Source organism: Propithecus coquereli, unplaced genomic scaffold, assembly GCF_000956105.1.
Source record: "Propithecus coquereli isolate 6110/MARCELLA unplaced genomic scaffold, Pcoq_1.0 Scaffold194, whole genome shotgun sequence".
NCBI classification, from domain to species: domain Eukaryota; kingdom Metazoa; phylum Chordata; class Mammalia; order Primates; family Indriidae; genus Propithecus; species Propithecus coquereli.
In genome coordinates, this window is record NW_012144300.1 from 3,029,993 (window position 1) to 3,045,996 (window position 16,004).

The 16,004-nt window shown below is 46.7% G+C and overlaps 1 protein-coding gene across 2 annotated transcripts in view; it reads right to left on the reverse strand.

The window, feature by feature from the left end:
* Positions 1–13,475, reverse strand: part of GMPR (guanosine monophosphate reductase) — a 47,948-nt gene extending 34,473 nt beyond the window's left edge. Inside the window, exons 1-4 of one of the 2 annotated variants that reach the window (XM_012643256.1) lie at positions 13,288–13,475; positions 6,126–6,245; positions 3,817–3,900; positions 465–638 (exon numbers count right to left, since the gene is read on the reverse strand). In XM_012643256.1, coding sequence (XP_012498710.1) covers positions 465–638; positions 3,817–3,900; positions 6,126–6,245; positions 13,288–13,374 — 465 coding nt within the window. In that variant the 5' untranslated portion in view covers positions 13,375–13,475. The remainder of the gene's footprint in view (positions 1–464; positions 639–3,816; positions 3,901–6,125; positions 6,246–13,287) is intronic. The other variant, XM_012643257.1, reaches the window with a different exon arrangement.
* Positions 13,476–16,004: the final 2,529 nt, after the last annotated feature.

Below are 16,004 nucleotides of genomic sequence, written 5' to 3' on the forward strand. Positions count from 1 at the left end.
AAACTCCTAGATCAAATACCACAGTGACTGATTTGCCATCAATAGTGGACTATTGTGAAATTTTCTTATTGTGGATTCCAACTCCTAGAGCGGAGTTTTCTACTGGCAATAGGGGTAGGACACAGAAGACCTAAATATGTTACACTGAAATCTAGTCACATGTTCAATTATACTCTTTGTTAAGGAGTAACACAGGCCTTTTTAAAAGGTATCACATGGTAGGAAACATTTTATGGTATTTAGTAAAAATAAGGAGCCAACATCCTAAGATGTTGATCGGGATTTTATTTTTTACAGAGGAAAGCTAGTTTTCCGATCTCCCATAGACAGCAGTGGCCTAGCCTTTGATTCTCCGCCAGTCTTTGGCTAAAGAGGCACTAAAAGCCCTGAAGAGAAGGCAGCTCCCCCAACACACTGAACAACCTCTTTGCATCCCCATCTTAAAACTGTTCCACCGTACCTACCATAATGGTGTGTTCGGGAAATTTGGCACGGACGAGTTTCACGAATTCCACAAAATGTTCCGAATACCCGTTAGCCACATCCAGACAAATAAACTTAATCTGTGGCACAGTTTCCAGGATGCTGGTCATCTTTTCCAGATCGTTCTGCCCGCTGCCCGAACTCACGGCTACATGCTGTACCAAAATAAACCAGGGAGCACAGACATGAACAGTAGCATTCACGAGTCAGACCCTGCCTCTGGCCCTGTGCCTACTTTCAGGACGGTACAGTCACCCTTTGAGGTCAACCCGGATCAAATACACAGGACACCTGCTCAAGAGACAGGCAACAGGAGGGGCAAAGGAGATTCATTCATCAAATTATCTAAACTTTGATTCACACCATTGAACTCTATATGTCCTTAAACCCAGACCTCAGCCACAAAATCTTTCCAGTAAACAGATTCTTAAATATTCAGGAAATCTTATCCTCGGCTTCTATTCATTTCCTCAAGCTGTCTCTGTGGAACTCTGAGCTCTGTGGCGCTACTGGTGTGAATGTGTCAAACCATGGAAACTCAAGGAAGCACAACGAGGGAAAGTTGGGAAGAGCCCCGGGAAGAATGAGGGTTGGCCAGTCAACTCCGGCTTCCTCACTCCAACACGCTGTTGGCCTTCACCCTGAGCACCTCGCTGGGAGAGAAGAGGAGAGGGGAAGTTGGCTAAAACTCCCCGATAAACTCATTCCTGTTTTTATTTTCACTCCCAACAAAATACTAGCACGACATGCAAATCTTAACCTGTACAAAGAGGTTAACCCATCTGTTAAATCTTAACCTGTACAAAGAAGTTAGTTAACCTGTTTTCCTGTAAATGGGCAAAAGTTCCCAAGGTGTAAGACAAACAAGCCCAACATGATCTTTCACAACTGCACTTGAACCTGTTTAAACCTGAAGCCACCACACCCCACTCTGTGATACCCACCCCCCTCACCTCTGCAGCACCGGTGCCCTTGACCCTAGGCCTCCGCCTTCTCGAACATTTGCTCTTTGGGAAAGAACTTGTTTTCAATAATTTAAGCCTTAGTGAAACTAAGCCATAAGCTGTGCCCAGAGTCAGCATGTCACCTTCTATGAGAATATTTATATTTCAACTCTTATCTCTAAACCTTTAGCCACAAATGAGGAACATATTAATGTCTTAATATCCTTTATGTTATTCCCCAACACCACAACAATGTAGCTACAGCCCAGACACTGGGTGTGAGCTGACTGCTGACATGATACATACTTACACCAGATTTCTCTGTGCACTCACACCCTGGCCTCGTGGCTCACGGTTCTCCCTGTGCCAGTGGGATCCACACGTTCTTCCCCTCCCACTAGAGTTTTGCTACCCTTTTTACTTTACTGTTCATTTCTGTTAACGTCTGACACTGGGAACTCGAAATTGGTTCATTCCTCTCAGTGCTACTAAGTTTTTAAAATTTTCCCTTTTAATTAGCCTTTTATTGGGTGGGGGTGGGGGTGGGGTCATAAATCACATGACCACATTTGGCAAAGAAGGCCTCCCTTCTCCAATTAACAACACATTGCCAAAAACTCATTTAAAGAAATCCAAAAGAGGTATGATCAAAGAGAAAAAAGAAAATCATTGCTCCCAAATCATAGGGAAAAGGAGAAGAAAGTGAAAACAAGTATAATTCATTTGAACATAACGTGGCAGAAATGAAGGACTTATTATTGAGTCAGAATTATTTTGTCTCCAAAACCACCTTCACAGTGATCAAAATCTATGCACAATTAAAGCATAGTCACAATAGCAGAAACAAAAAGGCAGTGAAACCTCAAAAACAGTAAGATACGAAGTCATTTTCCAATCGCAAATGATCTGATTATGGAAAATCAGCCCTAACCCAGACAGACCTGTCTGCCAGCTTTGGGCTCCCCCGAACGTGTCAGGAGGAAATTCAGGCATGTTGTCACAATGCTTTTTATTGTTGTTTCAAAAATGTCTCTTTTTGGCTGGGCTCATTGGCTCATGCCTATAATCCTAGCTAGGAGGCGGGAGGCCGAGGCGGGAGGATTGCTTGAGCTCAGGAGTTCAAGACCAGCCTGAGCAAGAATGAGACCCCATCTCTACTAAATACAGAAAAAATTAGCCAGGCGTGGTGGCGTGTGCCTGTAGTCCCAGCTACTTGGGAGGCTGAGGCAGGAGGATCAGTTAAGCCCAGGAGTTTGAGGTTGCAGTGAACTAAGCTGATGCCACAGCATAGCCTGGGCAACAGAGTGAGACTCTATCTCAAAAAAATAAATCTCTCTTTTTATTAAATAGTTTTACTGAGATACAATAACATACCACACAATTCACCTGAAGTGCATAATTCGATGATTTTTAGTATATTCGCAGAGTTGTCTAACAGTCACAATCAATTTTAGAACATTTTCATGGCCCCCCCCAAAATATTCCTTCATCTCTTAACCACCCCCCCAAGCCTCAGCAACACTAACCTGTTTCATGACTCTATAGATTTGCCTATTCTGGACATTTCATATAAATGGAATCACATATGTGGTCTTTGGTGTCTGGCTTTTTCATATAGCAAAATGTTCGAGGCTTATCCATGTGGTAGCATGTATCAGAACTTCATTCCTTTTTATGGCTGGATAATATTCCATTGTACGGATAACCACATTTTGTGGATCCATTCATCCGCTGATGGACATTGGGGTTGTTTCAACTTTGGGGATATCATGAATAATGCTGCTATGAACATTCGTGAACAAGTTTTTGTGTGGACATGTTTGAATTTCTGTTAGATATATATGCAGAAATGAAACTGCTGGGTCATAGGGTAACTCTTATATTTAACCTTTTGAGGAACAGCCAAATTGTCTGCCAAAGCAGCTGCACCATTTTCCATTACCATTAGCAATGTATGAGGGTTCCACTTTCTCCACACCCTTGACAACACTTATTATCTGTCTTTTCGATGACTGCCTAGTGGGCATATAGTTTTACTCAACTCCAAAACAACTTGTTATACTCAGTTGTTTTATCTACAGCCAAAAGACACGTTCAGACTAGATCCACTTTGAAAAACCTGGCAGGAAACACGGGTCTTCCCCAAGCTCTGGAGATACAACACTTTACCTTTCAAGGGAAAGCACAGATATTGCACACAGCTAAATCCTAGCATTTTCATAATACGATGCAGAACAGGTTTCCTCAGCAAATCCCTGGCAGGGACACAGGGCTAGAGAAACCCTGAACTCTGCATGTCCGTCTACCGCTGAATCAAATCCTCTTGACAAACCTGAAGATTTTTTCCCCCTGCAACACTTGTTATTTTACATCCAGACTGTAGTCTTACCTGCAGGCATTCTGGGTGATTTGAGGCAAAGAGCTTCCAGTCATCCAGGGTGTAATGCTTATGAATTGCTGTAAACATTGAGTGCTAGAAAATAAAGCAGCATCATTAGGATGAGAAACCAAGTGAGCCCTCCCTCCCAACCTCCACTTGGAGGTGGCATCCAACAAGACAAAGGCATCAGGTATTCCTGGTGTTCCTGCCATTCACTCCTAATTTGCTTCGAATATGCTCCTCCTAGGAGCCAAAAAACAGACAAAGGTGCAATCTTTCCCCACCCCAATCTGAGACAACACTGCATTCAGGATTTGGGAGCCTCTGCTAGGAGGCAGAGGAGGGATAAAGGAAGAGTTCCCAGACCCCTGCCCCAGCCCACATGGCTCAGGCCCACACCTGAGTTAGGCCAAAAGCAGCACAGATGGTCAAAAAAGAAAAGCATGCAGCAGGTCCCCTGTGCAGGAGCAGGGCCATCCTATGACGAACTTTTGTTTAACCAATGCTGAAGAACCTCACCTTACACCTGAAAGCTTTTCCTTGTGTTCACAGCCAGAACACTTCTTGCTAAAAGCTAAACCCATCGGTCAGCTGGTATTCTTGAGGGAGGGAATTATATAAATTAGAACCCTAAATCTATGACTATCGACCCAGCATCTATTGCCTGCTTTGTGCCAGCCCTCTGCATACATAATTTCATTCTCAGAACAACTTTAAACAGTATTATTAGCTTCATGGGCAGAAACGGAGCCTAAGAAATTTAAATTCACAAAATGTAAGCACTGCTTGGCTAGGAAGAGAGGAGGACCAGGGTCAAACCTGGCTCTGACTTCGGAGCTCGGGCTCCTTCCCTGGTGACAAAGTCCTTTCACCTAACTTCTCTGGGGCTGCCTCTCTCCACCTACAATTTCCAGCTTCTCATTCTAAAACTCTATTAACTTACACTGACTCTGTGGATCCCGGAAATAGAAAGTTCATAGTTATTCATAGTTATTCATGGTTATCCACACCAGGGTACACTATCTCGTTACTGGGGAGACTTTCCCCAATAGTCTGTGAAAACGGGAAGAGCCTAGCAAAGTTCTAGGTTTTTCAGGGACTAATGATCTGACTTGTGAATTAACCTGGCTATTTAATGCCCCTGATGCCCTCCACTCTTACACAAATACATAATTCATTAGTAGCAATGGCTGATGACAGAACAGAGCAAGAAAAAAAGGAGTTCCTTTAGCAATTAATTTATTAGCCTCTGGCCCCAAGCTCAGTAGGGGCTGAGGTCTCACAGACAATACAACAGATCATGGAGTGAGACAGACGACCCTTCTCCATTTTTGGAGCTCATAATTTATTTGAGAATCTTTTCCTTCGAATCACTAGCTAATAATGAATCCCAGCACCTCCTGTGGTTAGACCTGCTGCCCACAGTGAGAAGCTCTTTCGACTAATTGGATTTATCTTTTCACTTGGCAGGCATTATCAACAGAAATAGACACAGAGCCCCTGTGTGCACCAGCAGAAAACGTTTCACATCTAGGGTGTGTAAGAGGCTCTGCACCTCAGACATAGCTGCGTGAGACAAAGGTCCAGCCCACAAATGGCTCTTCCTTTATTTTTCCCAATGCCAGGATACTAGCTACTCACTTTATAGAAAATCACACTGGTAGTTTCGCTAAAAGAGATCTTGAGCTTACACTGTGATCTGTCAATTTCAGTTGAGAGGTAAATCCTTTAGATTCTGGAGTCAGTTTGGGTTTGAATCCTGACTCTCCCTCTACCTGGCTGAGGGCCTGGGGCAAGTTGCCCCTCCTCTCCCTCTCTCTGCCTCAGTTTCCTCATCTGCAAAAGGACCTACCTTGTGGAGTTGTGTCAAGGATCAAGAGATACGTTATATGCAGTGTTTGGCACCTAAGTGGTCGATAAATGTATTCCATATTAATACGTGATAAATGCTACAGAACAGACTGCATACAAAGCAGCTCTGTCTTAATTTTAAATGTGATGTCACTCATCTATAATATGGTACTCGTGATGTTGTCTAACTTCTTTTTGTATCTCTAATTTCTAAAACCACCACGGGCAGTTTCCCAGCAAAAACAGAGGCAGATCTAGAGCATCTCACTGAATACAAAGTCCAGACACCATCAATTTTCTGATTAAAGAGGGAGTGTCTCCAACATCAATCAGACTCAGAACAGAGAATGGCCCAGAGAGTCTCACTTTTCTCCTCTTCCCTATGTCTGAACAAGTCCGAGGTGGGCTCCTGACAACCTGTCCATATTGCGAGTGGCAAAGGAAAAAAAAATAGCACACCACTTCACCTGTGACATCACAGCTGCCATCTCAAATGTCCCCACAGTGTCCATGTTGGCCACAATGATGGGAATCCCTGAGTAGGTCTGCTTTGAGTTCCGAAACGTGAAGGTGCGCTCGAGATCCACCTGTTGGCAAAAAGGGGAAAGAAATGAGTGCTTTGCCCTTATGTGATATGTGCAGAATTTCTGCAGTTTGGAGAAGTGGGAAGAACACAAAACAAGTGTCTGATCCTTGGCCCCTGGATTCTCCTAGGGCTTGGGCCAGGTGCTCCAAAGTCAGCAGAGTCCCTGAGGAAATCAAGTAGCGTGCTGTGTTCAGGTGCAAAAGTGAGATGGATTCCTCACCCTCCTCCTGCACCAGCACAAGGCACTGGAAATCCGCCATCAAGACAAGCCTCCGGATCAGAAGCTCTCTGCTCCTCCCTCGCCTCTCCAATCCCAGTGCCACCTTCTATCCCCAGCACTGAACGCCCACATACATCTTACCTTTTCCCCACTTCTAAGCACTGGAAGGACCATTCCCCTTCTGGGAAAATCTACTCCACTCTTCCCCACCTCCCGCTCCTGGCCACAATCCCCTCACTTACCTTTCACCTAAAGCCACACTCCAACTCACCCTGCAGCTAGCTCCAAACCATTAAATTAATCCTTTAGCACGGCTGTTTAGTTATGAGCGCCTTTCAAACAGCTGGGGGGAAGTAAATTGCAACCATATGTTCCCGCACATAAACACTTGTTCCTTCCACGTGCAGACAGCTGGAGGGAGGGCACTCGGATTCCACTGCAACTTCAAGATCAGGGCATGTATGACTAACCTTGCGATCAGGAATCCAGGACAATAGCTCAGCTGTGAGGGTGGGCTTAGCACAAGCAGGGTGCCAGGGCCAGGCCCTCACCAAGTGCTGGCACAGTCAGAAGTGCTTCTTTGACCCAAGGCAGACCCCATCCTGTTTGCCTACAGATCGTCCTCAGCCTGCTCTTATCACAAGAAGGCCACCCCCTCCAGGCTCCACTTCTCAAGTTCATTTTTGGTTGGGTTTGGCCAATGGAGGACACAGGGTGAGAAACGAGGAAACTCTCTGCCTTGGGCTGCTTCTCCAAGGCTCCGATCCTCTGGCCGGAGAGGCCTCCGTATTCCTGGTTCCAGCTTTGCCTAAGAGAGCCCAGTCCCTCCCTGGGCTCTAGGAACACCGTCTCCTCCCTCTGACCCTAAGATAGGGGTGGCATCTTGCTGCTGCGATCTCTGGGGTGCCTCAATATCCCATTTGGCATCTCAGCTATGTCAGGATGCGCTGCATCAAATTCCCTGTTTTAGATATCCAGCATTGTCTGTTTCTTTGCTGGACCCTGATGGATACAGACTGGAAGTGGGTGCTTACCCAGGGTGAACCAGCAGGAGAAACATGAGCGTGAACCTTATGCTTCTGAAATAATCTAGAATATTAATTCTGGCTTCATGAATACACCAGCAATGATCGTTTTCCACCAGTGTTTATCTAGATCCTTTTATTTTCCTTTTCATTTGAGACAACTTTCATTTTGTAATCAGCAGCAACTCAGAAAACGCCACAGGACATCTCAGGCCCTTTAGCCTTTTCATTTTTCTTCCTTCTCCACACAGGGCTCCATGTTGAGTAGGCGTCCTGGGCAAATGATGTCATGAAAAGATCACCCTGGCCTTAGGCAACAATCAATAAGGGAAAATGAGATGCTATAACTGCATGAACATATGTGGTGGCTCATCCATTTCTCCGCTTCCTTCCTGATGATTCTTGGTTCTGCTTCAGCAAAGCACATTACAGTGACAATCTGAAAGGTAACTTAAGGGGTCTGTTGCAACCTTCTGCGCAGCTAATGGCTCTCTAACATTTTGGCTTCACAGGCTTGAAACAATCAGAATTTCTCCGTCGCAAATTACTCTAACACTCCTCCAGCAGGCATGGGGCTAGCTGCTACACTCCGCACCGGCTGAGATCACAATGGGTTTTTCCTGGCACTCCAAAACCTAGCAGCAGGACACAAGACACAGAGCTTTTCATGGAAAAGGGCATGACAGTGAACTCTTCCTGTCATTTCTAGTTTTCTCTATAAGGTAGCTAGCTCTTCCCCATCCTTAATTCTAAGAATGACAAATAAAATTATCTCCCCCAACCTTATCCACCCAGACACACACACATATACACATACCAGACCAGTCGTTCAATAAGAGAGATAAATATTTTAAATATTCCAACCTCCCAGGAACAAAACTTGGCATTTAACCTGGCACAGCTGGCCAGTGCACCAAATATAGCACCTCCAAATTCCCACTCTAAGCCTCACTTGACAGGGAACATAAAGTAACAAAGTCCCCTCCAGGACCTCAAACCACACGTTTCTGCTGATCTCTAACACAACTTCATTACTCAGCCTTACAACCCAACATTTTAGGGGCTGAGAAGTACAAATGGAAGCCCACCTACCACATTCCTAAATAATTCAATGCTATGCATCACACTAACAAACCACTACATAAAATATGTTCTACCCTCCTACCCTAACAAAAACAATTTCATTCAAGGTCAGGAAGACACCAGAACAAGTGGCAGGGGGAACAGGCCCTGGCCCCCAGTCCACACCCACCCATATCCTTATGTATACACACACGGACACCCACACACATTCCCATGAGGGGCTGCCACCTGGCCACTCTCTGGGGTCAGAGGTGCGCACACCAGCAGTATGGCTGGTACTTGGAAAAAAGTACCTGGGGAAGTGGCAGACCCACGCAGGCCTGAGAATCAGCTCACAGTCACTCGGGGAGGGATAGAGGATTCTGAGTACATAGAGCACAGCCTAGAAAAAACGGCCCACAGGCCTTGCCCAGTGAGGAGGGGTGTAATCAGGGGAGCAGAACTAGGGCCCAGGACAGGGACCCTTTTCCCTGGATCTACGGACAGTACCAGGTAAAGCAATTCTTTTTATTTATTTATTTTTATTTTTTGAGACAGGGTCTCTCTCTGTCACCCAAGGCTGGAGTGCAGTGGCGTCAACGTAGCTCACTATAACCTCAAACTCCTAGGCTCAAGCCATCCTCCTGCCTCAGCCTCCCGAGTAGCTGGGACTACAGGTGCACGCCACCACGCCCAGGTAATTTTTCTATTTTTTGTAGAGACGGGGTCTCACTCTTGCTCAGGCTGGTCTCAAATGCGTGATCTCAATCGATCCTCCTACCTGGGCCTCCCAAAGTGCTAGGATTACAGGTGCGAGCCACTGCACCCACCTGGCCACAATTCTTTTCTTATACAGATTGTGCGTTATCTGTCTCGACACTCCGAGTACAGAAACAATCATTCATCTTTGTAGTCCTAGTAGCTTAAAAGGTGTGGAATAAACTATTGCATAGCCAACAGATAATAAGGATACTGTGTTCTGGCCCCAGCTTTTTGCAGTTCAGTGCTTGGGGGGGCCCCAGCCCAGCCCTCTGAAATGTGGATTCGACCCCCAGAAGCCTCCCCTCCAGTTTTTGGGCTTCTGAGCGGCTGCCCCACGGTGGCATTCCCAGCGGGCCATTCCCAGCGAGCCGAGCCGAAGGCTTCCACAAATGGAAAGGGCTTCAGAGGCCAGTCCAGCACACCCGTGTGCACATCAGAATCCTCTGAGAAGTAAATTCCAAAATACACAAGCTCGGGCCGCCCCAAACTTCATGAATCACCACCTCTGTGTTGGAAACAATGTGTGTGTTTTGGAGTGTTTCCCTAGGCAATCCTGATGGATTCATGACTAAGAACAAGTCTAGTCAAACCCTCTAATTTTACAGAGCAAAATTTAGAGGCTCTTACAGGTTGAATTGTGTCTGCCCCCAAAAAGATGTCTAAGTCCTAGCCTGCAGTCCCTGTGAATGTGACCTTATTTAGAAACAGGGTCTTTGCAGATGATCAAGTTAAGATGAGGTCATTAGCATGGGCCCTAGTCCAATATGACTGCTATCCTTACAAAAAGGGGAAATCAGGACACAGATACACACATAGGGAGAATGTCACGTGGAGATGAAGGCAGAGTTTGGAGTCACGCATCCATAAGCCGAGGAACATCAAAGTTTGCCAGGAAGCCAGCAGAAGTTAGGAGAAAGGCAAGGAACAGATTCTCCCTGACAGTCCTCGGAAGGAACCAACCTTGCTGACATCTTGATCTGAAACTTCCAGCTTCCAGAACTGAGACAATAATTCTTCTTGCTTAGGCCACCCAGTTTGTGGTACTTTATTACAGCAACCCAAGGAAACTAACTCAGAGGCAGAGGTAAGGGAATAATTAGTGGCAGGTCTCCTTTTCCCAGCCCACGATTCTCTCCACTCTGCCGCTCTGCTCTCATCCCCCTCAGCCCAACCTGTTGCGATTGTAAAAGCTGGACCAGAACTCTTCTCAACAGCGCACTGGTGAAAAAATCGCTACAGAGTTTTAAGCAGACTGAACATCCAGCGTGTCTTCTCTGTCCTAGGACAAAGTGGGCAATTTGCTGCAACTCTCTTCAATGCCCAACTTCCAAAGTTAGAGTTGTATTAATAAGTTTAAAAAAAAATTCTTACTAGCTTAATGACTAGGGTGGGATGTTAGATCCAGGAATGGGTCTCAAGGAAGAAAGCGCTCAGGGAGGCAAGGAATAACTTAAGCTTCCCAGAGCATCAGATAAAAACAAAGGTCATGTCTCAATCAACAAAAATGGTACCTCCTCTGAAAAGATTATCCAAATGTCCCCACATAACCCTGTGGCACTTCATTCTTCTGTACCAGGGGCTGGATATTTGAGAGATGACTGCCTCCCTGGGGAACTCATGCTAAGGCCACCTGGGTCACCTCTTCCTGTACTCTTTGCCTCTGGGAGTTGACCTCAAATTCACTTCGTTCATGTTCATTTGTGTGAGGCTTGCAGGAATGTCCCTGCAGGACTACTGAAACTTCTGAGTAGATCACTCTTTTTCTCTCCATTTTCTGTTCACTGCCTATATTCAGGCCGGGCTCTTAGCAAAATGTCACAGTGATAAAGCCTATTCATCAACAGTCAAAACTCTCCTTCCCCTGCCAGACTCTACTCCCATGGTGCAGGTTCTCTCTCCTGGCTCCACTCAAACCTGCTCTGTTTAGGCTCAATGTCAGTCACCTACTGTTTAGTTTCCAACTTGCATCTAGGCATTACTTCTGCCAGGGTGCAGACATTTTCAGCTTCTGATTGTGCAATGAAAAGTTTTTATCCGCCTACAAAAAATTTCAGGCATCAACAAGCAAACCGAGAAACCATTAACAGAGAAGATGAGAGAAGCCTAACTAGATCCCTCAACACTATTGAGGCAAGTAAAGTCAGATTACGGGGGTGGCCAGCCGGGCAGCAGCCACGTGCACCAGAGAGCTAAACCATGATGGAACCAATTGGAAAGGCAACACCAGTTAACTCAGGTCTCTAGGCACAGGGCTGGCAAAATCTCACAAAAGCGAAGATATGGAAAACATTTCTCAAGGGCACCTAGTTCTCACTGCAATGTGTACATGTAGGTTGCAAGGTGCCACTGGAAGCTGAGGCAACATTAATAGTTGCAGTCAGCCCAAATTGTGAAAACAAGTGTTCCATGACATCGTTGTTATGACGGCTTACTATTCCCCAGGAAGGAATAATTCATTCTATTACATAAATCTCTTACCTTCTCAAGATGTTTTCTGGTCCAGAAAATACATCTAATATACCCTTCTTTTGAGTATACAGTTTTTCTGAAAAATAAGTTTCTCTCTACTAAATACATTTGAAAAGCTAAAGAATACTGAGATCACCAAACTATAACTGTGCCCAGAATCCCCACATTTTGTCTGAGTCTAACCTTAAGTACTGGCCCAGGCCCAGGCCTGCCTTCCCAACTGTTTTTGTTCCAGGAGTGGCCCCGCTCTTTACACCAGAAAGGACATGAGGAAGGCCAGGCACAGGGTCATCCCATCTAGGGTAATAAGGGTTAATCATTCCTCCCCCACTCTTCCAGTCCTGGAGGCTCCTGCCAGCCAATACTGCTGCTTAGAGAAGGTGACTTGGTTTTTAGATTGGCCAAGGCAGGAAGCTTCCCTAATCCAAGCAAGCCCTCGGCTGGCAGCACCAGGCACTGCAGTTAGTTAGGCCTGGCCCTGGAGTGGGCAGCAGAGTTCTTTGCCGAGGCGATTTATTTATGGTCGCGTGTGTGGAGCTGGGACGCTGGCTCAGCCTCCTCCTGTTTACTCCTTTGGCCCCAGGCTCCAGACGTGTCCAGTTTCCTCACTTTACTCTCCAGCTCTCAGCAGACCAGGCAAAGGTCCAGTCACCAGCGCAAACCACTCCAGGGGACTCTGCCATTCCGTGCAACTAGTTTATCCTTCAGGGGCTGACCTCCCCACCCCCAGGCGGACTGGAAATAGCCCGGTCTCCACCTGTTCCTTTGGCTTAGAGCTCGCCAGTGCAGAACCAGCAAAATGCCCGAGGCTTCCAGTTTGCCCCACCTCCTCAACCCCACCTCCCCAACCCCAAGCTCGAACCCCACTGCGTTCAGCTTCCCGAGGGCTGGGTTGGGTTTGCGGGCTGTCCTGTACCAAAGAGTGTCCCCAAGCCCCACTCCCCGCAAGGCCGCCTGAGTTCAGTAAACTCTTAACTTGTGCCCTGGGGTTCTCCGATTTTTCTGACCTATTAAAGAAATGCCAAGGCTGGACCTGACGCTAAGGCAGCAGCAGTTCTCAGCCTGCTGCCTTATGAGGCACTGCCAAAAACCACAAGGACCTGTAGTTGTTTTTCTCTTCCTCTCTCCCCTGGCTCCATCGTCTCCTTTTCTTCCCGTGGGCGCCCCCTACCCCCATTCTTCCTAAATCAAGAGGCCACTTGACCTTTGCTCGTCGGCGGTCAAGTTTCAAGGTAAACTTCCCCCAGCCCACCCAACCGGGAGGACGTCTTTGGAATTTCAGGCCCGAGCTGGGCGCCTTGATCACCGCCCTTAGAGACGCCTGGCGGGGGACCGGCTGGCCTTCCCCTTTCCCAGGTGTTGGGGAGAGGGAAGCGGGCGCAGCACGCCAGTCTCAGACACACAGGAAAGCATGCAGGGTGACCCCGTGCCACCCCTTCCACCCACCTCCCGCACGCCACCCGGAAAAAATCCCAGCCCCACTGCGACTTCCGAACGGCCCCCACCTCGGCTCGGCTCTTGAGGCTGCTCCGCTTGGGTCGCAGCAGGACATCCTTGAAGTCGAGCTTGAGGTCCGCGTCTATGCGGGGCATGGTGCGGGTGGCGCGGACGGCTCCTTCCTGCGGCGGCGGGGCGCGGGCGCCTGCGCGGGCGGCGGGAGCCGGGGCTGCTGTGCGGCGGCCGGGAGCTCGCGGGGCCCCGGCGCGCTCGCTGCGCTCTTAACCCGCCGCCCGACCCCCGGTCACGCTCCGCCCGCCCCCGGCGCCCGGGGGGCCGCGCCCCGCCCCCGCCCCAGCTCCCGGCGGCCGCGCCCGCGAGCGACCTGGACTGGGTGGAGCGGAGAGGAGAGGCGGTTGGGGACAGGCCGGCGGAGACTCCCTTCTCCCTGCCCCCGTATACTTCTGGCTAGTTGCGGCGACCGAATGGGGGCGGGGGTGGGGGCAGCGCGCACAGTCTCGTCTATCACTGAGGTCCCCGATGGGGAGGGGACTTGGGCGTGCGCCCGCCTCATCCAAGGGAAAAGGCCACTCGGCGAGAGGTTTTGCTTCTCCTTTCTCTAATCTTAAACCCAGGGTGCCCACGAAGTGGTGGGCCCGCCCCTCACATGCCAAAGAACGCAAACCCTTGCGAGGCTGGATGGAATTAAGGAAAAGAGTGCGGGCAGGTTAGTGTACAGCAGCCCTGGAACTGTTGAGGCCATTTTTGGATTCCCTTTGGATCTCAGGTTTTGTTTGTTTTAATAAAAACAGTGAGGCCTACAATCATCGCAGATGCTGGGATTGGAGGGTTACCAGTGATGGGAGTTTATTTATAATTCGCTTGTTGACTTTATGAGCCTTTATTATAAACACTCGGACGTGCTTAAGGCCTTCGCGTGCACCATCTCATTCATGCTCTGAACCACCCGATGAAGAAGGAGCCATTTTGCAGATAAGGAAAATGAGATATATAAATGAAATAACTTGCCCAAGGCCACAGAAAAACTACGTATAAATTTCTTAGTCCTTGAAACTTAACTACAATTCTTCACTGAGGCTGTTTTTGTCCTGAGAACTCTCTGCCTGGGTTCAAAACCTGATTTCACCACCTCCTAACTGGGTGACCCTGGGGGAGTCAATTTCTCTGAGCCTCAGTTTTCTCATCAGTTAAAAGGGAATGGGGATGGGAATGAAGGCGATCCTCTCCCAGGTATTTGCGGGAATTAAAGTGTGTGTGTGTGTGTGTGTGTGTGTGTGTGTGTAAACACAATGTACGTCCTTTAGTCCTTGCTCAATAAATGGTAGCTATTTATTTATAGTCCCACGTTACATTATATGCATTATGTTTTATATTCTCAAACTGGATTGCCAGGTACACAAAGGCAGGAATCATCTCTTATTTTCCTTCAGTTCTCTGCAGCCTGGAACTGTTCTCCATGAACTAGTATATGGTAGGGCTGACCATAAAAGACACATCACAATGTTCATTTTAACACAAATGCCTGCAAATAACAATCTTAGACCATCCCACTTGCTGTCATCATCTTTACCACACAGAAGTTCATGAAGTTTCATGGAAGGAAATGAAACTTATCAGAGAGAGAATGAAAGTAACCACAATTAGTCCAGCCAGCGAAATATTTATGACCCTCATCAAGTTCTTGGGAGCTGGCCAGATGTGCTGCTTATTTGCAAAGTAGTGAAAGGGAACCTAATTCTGATTCTGAGGGCCTAATTAAAGACGAAAGTAAAATATAATTACCATATGGTATGATTATTTCTCTTCCCAAAAGGGAAGAGAAACTGACCTTGTTAAGCATCTACCCAGATTAAAGCACAGAGGTGGGTGAGGTCTCTATAGTCATTGCTGTAGTACATTGTCCTAAAGGAAAAGCCTCCTTAGGTTGGCCTTGCTCTTTTACCCTGAGATGGTTATCTCCCCTCTTGGTTTCTTGCCCACCCCTTCCTATTAAAATAGACACGGAAGTTCACTTGAGGCAATTCCATTCCCTCTCCTTCTGAGTTCCATTATAATTGCCCTCTTCTCAGACACAAGATCATACTCCGTATAGAGGCAGCAGAATCCCTGATTCTCTGACACCAACCGAGACTTTGCTAAACATCCTCTGCATCTTGTCCATATTTCTGCTTCCTGTGACATTAATACTAACAATAATTGTTTCCTGTCAGTACAATGACTTTATGTTAAAGTTTTGACAGACTAGACAGACAAAGCCATAAGACATATCCAGAATTCAATTGTATTATGTAAGAGTAGAGTGATCCCCAAAATTACATGGGAAGATAACCTTCAGAATTATGTGGGATAAATCCCACTTGGTCATACTGCATGATCCTTTTGTATATTGATGGACTCAGTTTGCTAATATTTTGTTAAGGGTTCGTGCATCTAAGCTCATACAGGACATTAGTCTGTAGTTTTCTTTTGATGTCTTTATCAGGGCAATGGTAGCCTCATAGAATGACTTGGAAAATGTTCTTTGCTCTATTTTCTGAAAGAGCCTGTGTAGGATTGGGATTAGTTCTTTAAATATTTGGTAGAACTAGCCAGTGAACTAAAATTATGTGGGATGATAAAATAGTTTATTTTTAGTGAATAAATGTATCTCAAAACCCAGAAATAATTAAAATTGAGTATTAAAAGCTTTGAGATAATTCAAAATTATAGTATTTAATATTATGGGGATAAGAAAGAATTTATACATATTTGATATTTTGTCTAC